The sequence below is a fragment of the Vicia villosa genome, unplaced genomic scaffold (genome assembly GCF_029867415.1).
Source record: "Vicia villosa cultivar HV-30 ecotype Madison, WI unplaced genomic scaffold, Vvil1.0 ctg.000081F_1_1, whole genome shotgun sequence".
Classification (NCBI taxonomy): domain Eukaryota; kingdom Viridiplantae; phylum Streptophyta; class Magnoliopsida; order Fabales; family Fabaceae; genus Vicia; species Vicia villosa.
This window is the reverse complement of record NW_026705004.1, coordinates 790218-800483: the sequence shown is the minus strand read 5'-3', so window position 1 is coordinate 800483 and position 10266 is coordinate 790218. Positions and strand designations below refer to the sequence as shown.

Genomic DNA, 10266 nt, shown 5'->3' with positions numbered 1-10266 from the left:
TAAACAAAAGGAACAATTTTTAGTTAAAGTTGTATGTCATTTTAGAGTCACATTCTTACACGTTAAACAAATGTTTTGTATTAACAACACTATCAATTATACTTTATGAGAAAAATATATTTTCAAATTAATCAATTTTAATAAACAACAGAAAGATTGGACACCCACTATAGTCGATATGCTATTTGCAAAGGTTAAGGAGGAATATTTGTCATTGATTATAGTTTTCACCATTTCTAAATATCGTAAGGAATTCCTCCATATTTTTTTCCATACACTCATTTTTGTTGGGAAAATAACCAGCATAGAGAAAAAAGAGAAACAAAATAACAACACAAGAGATTAACGTGGAAACTCCAAAACAGGAGAAAAACCACGGCCGTTGTCAATAGACAACCAGAGAATAACACTATGTGAAAATTGTTACACACATAATATACCCTCAAATACCCCAGGCCCCCGGTATACCCATACACTCCCAACACTCTAATACAAGAGCATAAGAGAACAAAGAAAGTCAAATATTAGCTTAAAGTGCTTTTGAATGGTGCCTCTTGTAACGAAGAACTTGAATCATATATATAGCCTTGAATTATCTCTTCCATCACTAAAATAAGCAATGTGGGACTTAGAAGAACTTTTAATCCTATATATAGCCTTGGACTCCCTCTTCCTTCACAAAACTAAGCAATGTGGGACTTCTTCAAACATGTATATTTTCAACCAACCCCAATAATCTCCACCTTGATTGAAAATAACACATAAGCTTTCGTTGTCTTCATCGACAATCATACTCCATCATAAAGAGTACAGTCACTTGAAGCTACACCACTTCAAGAATTTTTTTCATTGTCTTCGCCGAAAATCATAGTTTTAAAAACTATCATACTCTCTCATGAAAAATATATTTCACTTGAAGATAAATCACTTCAAGAATTTCACATTGTTATCACCGACAATAATGTACTTTATCATGAAGAATAAATTTCACTTGAAGCTAAACCACTCCAAGAATATTCACATGCCAAAAACTAGGTGGAAAACTTATGGTGTAACTTCCTTCTTGGCAGGAAGCTCTTCAACCACCGACATAATCTTGCACCTTGTGTAACACATATTTGACTTGAACTTTTCACAAGTCAAAACCAATTCTTCCATCAATTTTCTCTAACCCAAACTGCACAGTGGAACTTGTGACTGCAGCTCAAAAACTCTTTCACAACACTGCCCTTCTTTTCTAATGTGGAAGATCCGACAAAGCTGCAATTGCAGAGCATACTAAGAACTCATATCCCTGGATCGAACCAAAAGCTCGGATACTAGTTTTTAGGGAAAATAACAAACCTAGAGAAAAAAAGATGAACAAAATAACAACACAAGAGATTAACGTGGAAACTCCAAAATAGGAGAAATAACACTATGTGAAAATTATTACAACACATAATATACCCTCAAATACATCAGGCCCATACACCCACACCTTCCAAAACAAATAATTAACTACATCTCACAACACTCAAATACAAGAGCATAAGAGAATAAAGAAAATCAAATATAAGCTTAAAATGCTTTTGACTAGTGCATCTTGTAACGAAGAACTTGAATCCTATATATAGCCTTAAATTCTCTCTTCCATCACTAAACTAAGCGGTGTGCGACTTAGAAGAACTTCTAATCTTATATATAGCCTCAGACTCCCTCTTTTTTCACAAAACTAAGCAATGTGAGACTTCTTCAAACGTGCATATTTTCAACCAACCCCAACACATTTCACATTTTGCAAGAAAATATCAATTTTCAATATCTAAAACTTATCATTTCACAAAGCTCTACATAAATAAAGAGATGATGGAGGTAATTGAATTCTAAAGCAGATATGTTAATTTAATTTACAAAGTATAGCCTAATATGCTTCCTTGTCTGCCCCTATGATATATACTAATGATGCTTGATGTTGAATTATGCTAATAAAAAAGGCCACTGTTGAAGTATCAAGTCAACAATTATCTTCTTAGTCTTAAATATGGTCTCAACCTTCTTCATTATCTGAATATTGTTCAGATGACAAATTTATTTTAAATATTGTTGTATTGTATCTATCTGATACTATTCAACTTGATCAGATAATACAATTTTCACTACATCCACCTAGTTATACAAAAATAATTTTACACTATATAATGTGATATAAACTTCGTTTTTATTATTTTTTATTTCTAACATCTATACAAATGTGTGATATAGTTCTACCTTTTGTCTATAAAAATTGATGTATGATATAATTCTACCTTTTGTCTATAGGATAAAATTGATGTATATCAGGATTATTTGTCTCGGAGATGAACTTAAATCCCGAAGCTCATACTTCAATTTGTTTTTTTTTGTCTACCTTTCAATCTTCATATCCTTTTCATCAACAATTTTATCATCTAACCACTTGAAAAAATTGCAACCAATATCCATGTTATTTATGTAATTTCTACATCCCATTTTTTTCACAGTTCAAATTGTTCATGTATGTCACTGTACGAAAAACATGTTCCTCTTGACAATAACATTTGCTCCTTTTGTATCTTTTTAGTACAAATCCAACAACACCAAAACTTTGATTTTTTACAATGAACTACTGTTGGAAACCTTTAACATTTTTTGAATTAAAGATGAAGAAAATCTGGGTAAGAATAGTTCTTGATACAAATTGAAAAACTTGTGAAAAATAAATTGAAGAAAGTTGGAGAGGAATGATTTAGAACTTTTTTAGGGAACCCGTGAAAAATACCGCACAGGACCAAAGTAGTTTCGAAGGAAGAGAAAGAACACGTTTTATGGAGGTTTCCTGACTCACTATGTGCAATTTTTCCAATTGAGTTGCTAGATAATGTTTTTGGTCAAAATTTAACAGAAATGATCAATTTGGCTAACAAAATTGTTTTTGAGAAACTCAAAAAATACTCCTTCTGTCCCAAATTATAAGACGTTTTATAAGTAAAAATTTGTCCCAAATTATAGTTCACTCTATAATTTCAATACAACATTTATAATTTTTTTCTAATATACCCTCAAGTATTTATTATTATTCCTTTTTTCAACCCTTTTAATTTTTATTTTCTATATAATTATAAGGGGCATTTCTGTAAAATCATATATAATTTTTTTCTCGTAATAATTAAATTTCTTTAGAATAAAAAGAGTAACGTTTATTTGTCAAAGAACCAAAACAAAACTTTAAATTAAATAAAGACACCATATAACTAATTAAGTCCACTAAAAAACAAAAGGAATAAAATTAACCAAATACTCACTCGATCCCAATAATATGGAAGTGTAGTAAAAAAAAAATTGTATCAATTAACATATTATTTTATGATATCAATAATCCTTGTTATTTTATCTTTCTCAAAATAACTTATATAATTGATTAATTCAGACATATTAAAAATATATATCAATAAAAAAGGAAATAACATATTTATTAAAAATATATATCCTCCATTCTCTTTTATAAACAAATTTAACATTTGACATTCATTCAATCAATAAATGACGTATTTAGACTATATACAGACTATATACATCATTTACTCAACGAATCTAAAATGTTAAATTTTATTTATAATAAAGAATGAAGGGAGTATTTTCTTATATTATCTATTTATCTTTATCATTAATAAAAAACAAAAAATGTTAAATAAAAAACCGATGCAAATAATTTCAATTAAATTGAATAATTAAAAAACAACTATTTTTTTAACTTATAAACAAAATTTAACAATTTCACACTTTAAAAAAAATTAATTATTCAAATTTATCATCAATTACAAAATTTAATTTGCTAATAAATCCAATTATTAATCATATTAATCATATATAAATTTGTTTTAATTGATATAATATAACTAATTAAAAAAAATAAGAATATTTTAGTTTATTAATATTAAATATAGTAAAAAAAACAACTTTTACTTACATTTTGTTACAATTTATTAACTAAAATTTGTTTATATTTTGTTAGACATAGAGTATATAGAATTCAAAAAAATCTAAATTTTACTACTTGTATTAAAAACAAAACAAACAAAAAAAGGCCCAAAACCCCACACACCAGTCACCGGTCACCACCCAATACCAATAATTGATCATTCTTTGCCCAATCCCTTCTGTATTCAAGCTGTCACCCTTCTCTCTCTCTCTCTCTCTCTCCTCTCTCTCTCCTCTTCTTCTCTTCACCAATCCCAAAACCCATTTCACTCTTCAATCCAATGTTCTAACACAACAAACACACATCATCAATATCATCATCATAACCTTAAAACTCTCAAAAACATGTTTCAATTTCTTCTCCTCTTCGTTCTCTCAATCTCAACCATTTCTGCATCAAAAAATGCAACCTCTATCTACGAGGTTCTCCACAACCACGGTCTTCCCATGGGTATTTTCCCCAAGGGTGTCACCCAATTCAACGTTGGTGAAGATGGGAAATTCTGGGTGCATTTAGATCAAGCTTGTAATGCTAAATTCGAGAACGAGTTGCATTATGATCGAAACGTATCTGGGTCGTTGAGTTACGGGAAGATTGATGGGTTGAATGGGTTGGAAGCTCAGGATCTTTTTCTTTGGTTGGCTGTTAAGAGTATTCGTGTTGATGTTCCTAGCTCCGGTTTGATTTACTTTGATGTTGGGGCTGCTTATAAACAATTCTCGTTGTCTTTGTTTGAAACTCCACCTGAATGTGTCGCTGTTCGTGATGATTCCGAGGTTTGTTTTGTTTTGGTTTGTTTAAGGTTGTATTGTGTTGTGATATTGGTCTGGTCTGGTCATGGTCAATTTCAATTGTTTGATTGTGATTGTGATTTGGTTTGGTTTGGTTTGGTGGGTGGTCGTGTTCTTGTTGATTATGTTTGTTTATGTTGTTTGGTGGGTTGAAATTTGAAAAGTTTTGATTTTTTTTTCTGTTGAGAAAATGAAAAGTGTTTATCTTTTTCTTGTGTTGTCCATGTCATGCTATCAAGGAATTGTTAGCTTTTTGATGCATAGGAAATTTATTTTATCTGAGTGTTTTGTTGGAATGGGATGGATGAAAAAGAAGAAGGTTTTATTGGCTAACTTTATTGGGTTTTGCTTTTGTTTGGTGAAGGGTCATGACATGTCATATCCTTGTTCATAATCATAACAATCATTCTTTTATTTGACTAATAAGTAGAAGCACATGAAGAATGGAATGATGGATTCAACATTCAAGTGTTTTGAATTTGATCATGTTTTTGGATCTTTATTGTCATGCTTTGAGGGTTATATCCTTTTGACTTTTGTGATACATTGATTGAATGGAATGAGTTTGTGGCTTATGTTTGAATCCTGTTTTGTTTTATGTTAGGAATGATAATTCATGAATTGAATTTTGTAGTGCTTCTTGCTCTTTTTTGTATCTTAATGGTTGATGATGATTTCCATTGTCTAGAATAATGTAAATCATGGTTTTGAATTGCGGTGGTGGTTCAGCTGTGAGCCTTTAAATTGGAGCAAAATGCAATTGATGTGGTCGAAATTATAATTGTTGTTGCAGACTGCAATTTTAAACCATGACGATACGCCTTTTTGTTATAGTTTAAGAAATTGAGATTAAAGAAAGTATATTGTATTTGTTTCATTTGTAGGGTCGACTAGGAAGGCTCCGCTATAAGCTTGATCGAGAAGCTTCAGGAAGAGATGTTCTATAGACCGAGCAGGGAAGGGTGAATGAAGTTTTTGTGTAGCAAAATTGTCATGGATGTATTCATTCGGAGAGGTTATAAATTTATAGGTCCAACGAATTCGGTCCTACTGTCGTCGTCGTTTGTGTTATCTCGCCGTATAGTGCAGAATTTAGTGTAGTAGAGGGAGCCAATGTGTATGGGAAAGGGAAGCAACAAAGATGAATTTCAAGAATCTGTTTCACAATGATAAGATGGGCTAGAATGGATTCAGGTGACAAGTCTGCAAAGATTTTGTTGTATGGGATTGTATTATAAGAATGTATTGGGGGTATGTTATTGAGTTGTATCAAAGTTGTTATATCAGTTTATATTAGACAGAGGAATCATATGCACTTTTGATTTGAAAATTCATGATTATCATTTATTTCCTTGAATAAAATTTATGTAGCTCTTTAAGGATTATTTACTATGTTACTAATAACTCTGCATTTGTCATTTTTTGAGCACTGGTTTTTCTGCATATTTACAATCCCTGAAATATGAGTGACTTGATACTTTCTCTTGATGATTGTTAGATGTAGGGGTGGCAAAAGGGGCATTTAGTCTCACCCCACAAAAGTCCGAAAAAAATGGGATGATACGGGACCTACATAGTTGACGGTGCACATCTAAAACCATGACTCCCCCGCAAAAAATGAGGGTGAGGCGGCATGCGGGCTTTGCACTCTTAAAGACTAAAAATTGAAAAAATAATAAAATTGTTAATGTCCGTGTCTTTATGCAAAAGTCTTAAAAAAACAGGGCGAACACAGTATAAACATAAAATCTTGTTCTGCTTTGAGAAAAAATGTGGGTAAAACGGGCATATTCTTCAGAACGGATCCATTTTGTACCCTAATTAGATGTTTAAGTCAATCTTTGAGATCAAAATGTCTTTGAACTAACTAGATAGGATAGCTAGGTAGTGGTGGCAAAACGAATCCGACCTATTAGACAGTTTTGCCCGTGTTGTTTCGCGGAGCGGTATATTTGTCCCTTCCACTTTGTTTTTATGAGGGCACAATTTTCATAATAATTTAAACAATTTTTAGTCTTTAGAGGAGCAAAGCCTGCGTACTCACCTCAATCTACTTTATTTTTTTTGACGAGATAAAGTTTTAAACACGCATCTCAAATATGTTCGCCCGACTTTTTTTTTAAAAGATTTTTAGCGGACATATCCGTTTATCATTCCTATAGCTAGTTGTTTCCACCTGGCTACATGAAGTATCAATCTCAAATGAATGGAGTGGAAAAACAGTTTTATAAGCAACCTTATATGTAGGCTAAACTTTGACTTTTTCCAACATGTAGTGAGCTACTATATTATGAAAAAGCCATAAAGCCTTCAAATATGATTCTTTACAGCCATTTGATTCTTTACAGCCTTATTTTGTATTACGTGGACGAAAAGAAAAAGGCTGTAAGGCAGTGTTTTAAAAACCGGACCGGACCGGCCGGTCGGACCGGTCGAACCGGGAACCGGCCAGGTAACCGGTCTGGTTCAATAGTCAGATCGGGTATGTCATTAAACCGGTGGGAACCGGTGAAAACCGGTGAAAACCGGGAAAACCGGGAAAACCGGGAGAACCGGAAAACCGGCGGTTTAATTGCTTTTTTTTTGTTTTTTTTTTTAAAAACTTTTTTTTAACTTTTTTTTTATTTTTATTTTTTAACTTTTTTTTTAACATTTCTTTTAAACTTTTTTTTAACTTTTTTTTTTAATATATTTAGTAGTGTATTACTTAAATAGCATTCTCACATAGTTTTTTTCCTTAGTGACAAATTAAAAACTTTATTGTCTATTTGTTACCTTTGCTAATAAATTTTCTTAAATAGCATAAAAATATTGAATTTTATTTGATTTTCTTTTTAGGAGGATCCTATTTTGAATTAAATTTGGTACACATTGGAGTTATTTTGTTATAAACTATTCAATTAGATTATGTTGTAATTAGACTTTGTTTGCAATTAGACTTTGTAATTTTTTACTATTTTGTTATGTGTAATACCTTTTGTTTAAAATTTGAATTTAAGTTGTGAAATTGTGAATTTATGATATGATATTTTTAAAAAATTTAAAAGCTAGTTATATTTTTTTAGAGACTGAATCATCCGGTTCGACCGGTTTTATACTTATATAATGACAAGTCTAATCAACCGAGTTATCCGGTTTAATCCGGTTTGGTCGTGCGGTTCGACCAGTGACCCAGTGGTTCGACCGATAAACCAGTGACTCAGTACCCTCACCGGTTCGATGACCGGTCCGGCTTTTAAAACACTGCTGTAAGGAAGAAAATATCTCTCTAAAGCTGTCATATTCTGTAACAGTGGAATTACAGCATAATTTCTTCTTGATATTTATCCAAATGTATTCAAGAGGATAACCACGTTGAAATCATTGATTGAGACAGACTAAAAAGGAGTAGTTCAAATTGTTTACATACACTTTATTTGAAGAGTGTATCAAAAGGCAAAGTGTTTGGATGGTTGAATTGAAAAATAGAAATAACAAGTGAGTTTTATTATTTTAATTTTATGAAAATCCAATGTTTTTATTTGAAGCATCTTAAATTTAGATTTTAAAAGATTGTTTTTGCCTAAAAAGGTCAAAGAAGATTGTGTAAGAATGTCGAGATTTAGCTTTTTTTTTTTTACTCCATAGATAATATAGTTCTGATTTTAAAAACTTATATACTCCTATAGTAGCTAAAAGAGAATATTTAATTTTAGTGTAGCATCTTTCTTTTAATTATATCTCTTTTAAATTAATGCTCCGTGTGGATATAGTTCCAGCTCATCTACCAAGCAATTTAGAAGTTAAATTTAAAAACCAAATCAAACTTCTTTGTATTGAAATAGTAGTAAGGTGTTCATGAGGGGCGACGTAAGAGACAAGTAATACATCATCTCACCTATAAAGTTTTACGATTGTTTATTTGTTAGATGTGTTGCCCCTATATTAAATATTTCGTTCACTTCTGAAATAATTCAATCAATACAGAAAAAGGATAACTGACATGTTCATAGTTCACAATGGTGGAAGAAGTTATGAGAAGGTTAACTATCTTGTAATACCTGAGGTCGAAGAGGGTAGAGGGTGGTTGCACCGCATGTAACACTCGTGGCCGAAGATGGCAAAAAGTGGTAGCCACATCAGAATGAGAGAGATCTCGAGGCTATGCAGGTATGAGACTGCATGGTCAAAGGAAAGCTTATAAGGATTGATGGATACTACCTATACCAACAAGATACATCTTCTTTTCGGTAGCCCGTTCCATAAGAACTCCATAGTTAAGCGTGCTTGACTTGGAGCGATTCTGGGATAGGTAACCTTCTGGAAAGTTTCTCAGAAAGCGTGTGAGTGAGGTCAAAGCATGTTGAAAAGACCCGTGTTGGTTTTTGGGGTCAGTCGATAATCCCGAAAGCAATTTGGGGCGTTACGGAAGCTAGGGGGCATGTAACACCTGAGAGCTTATAAGGATTGATGAATACTACCTATACCAATAAGATGCATCTTCTTTTCGGTAGCCCGTTCCATAAGAACTCCTTTTGGGATAGTTTCTCAGAAAGCGTGTGAGTGAGGTCAAGGCATGCTGAAAAGACCCATGTTGGTTTGTGGGGCCAGTCGATCATCCCGAAAGCAGTCCGGGGCGTTACAATGCTCTCCCGAATAACAGGGGATTAACTACATACTCCCACATTCTCTCAAAATTGGTTGTTATTCCCAAAGAAGACTAGGATCTAGGCTCAATACTGCTTATAAATACCTCAATCTTGAAGTTGAGAGAGGATCTGAGATTCACACAAAGGCTCTCCTGAATAACAGGGGATTAACTACATACTCCCACATTCTCTCAAAATTGGTTGTTATTCCCAAGGAGATTAGGATCTAGACTCAATACTGCTATAAATACCTCGGTCCTGAAGTTGAGAGAGGATCTGAGATTCACACAAAGACTAGATACACAGAGTTTCTCACCTCCTTATGTAAGGTAGCTCTAAACCCTAAAACATATCCTAAAGTTTCTGACATTCCTTAATCACTAGGGGCTGTCACTTATTGTGCTTTACAAGTACAATTGGATCCTACCATGCGCCTCGTAAAATTGACTTGGGCCACCATAAGAACACTATATTGGATTACTGCCTCACATTTAACCTTTCTGACCATCATGGCCGCAACAAAGATGGGTGCTGCTATGGACGATCTATGTTGCCAGAACCAAACTTTGGAGAATAACATCCTCCATATTCAGCAACGCCAATAGGAGGTAGACCCTACAGGAGAGGTGGAGATGCTAGACACCTAACCTCTCTCAAATGAGATATGGGAGACTCTTGTTCCTGAGAATTTTAAGCCACCTTCATTGGCTAAGCTCGATGGGTGTAACTATCCATACGAACATGTCGCCTCCATCAACATGCAGATGGCAATCAATTGAGCTCCTGACTTCTTGAAATGCAAGCTCCTCGCTGCCACCTTCAAAGACGCAGCCCTGATGTGGTATATGGGCATACCTAGACTCTCCAT

At 33.1% G+C, this 10266-nt stretch overlaps 1 protein-coding gene across 1 annotated transcript; it reads left to right on the top strand.

The window, feature by feature from the left end:
• The first annotated feature begins 4152 nt into the window (after nucleotides 1–4152).
• Nucleotides 4153–6100, top strand: LOC131623832 (uncharacterized). The gene is made up of 2 exons (XM_058894836.1): nucleotides 4153–4755; nucleotides 5655–6100. The coding sequence occupies exons 1-2, from the start codon at nucleotides 4324–4326 to the stop codon at nucleotides 5715–5717; spliced, it is 495 nt and encodes a 164-aa protein (XP_058750819.1). The 5' UTR covers nucleotides 4153–4323; the 3' UTR covers nucleotides 5718–6100.
• The last annotated feature ends 4166 nt before the right edge of the window (nucleotides 6101–10266 follow it).

What these genes read in the sequence shown, in the direction of transcription:
- LOC131623832 (XM_058894836.1), top strand. Translation starts at nt 4,324, where the DNA reads ATGTTTCAATTTCTTCTCCTCTTCGTTCTCTCAATCTCAACCATTTCT. An exon ending in CTGTTCGTGATGATTCCGAG is followed by an intron (nt 4,756 to 5,654) that starts GTTTGTTTTGTT and finishes TTTCATTTGTAG; the next exon opens with GGTCGACTAGGAAGGCTCCG.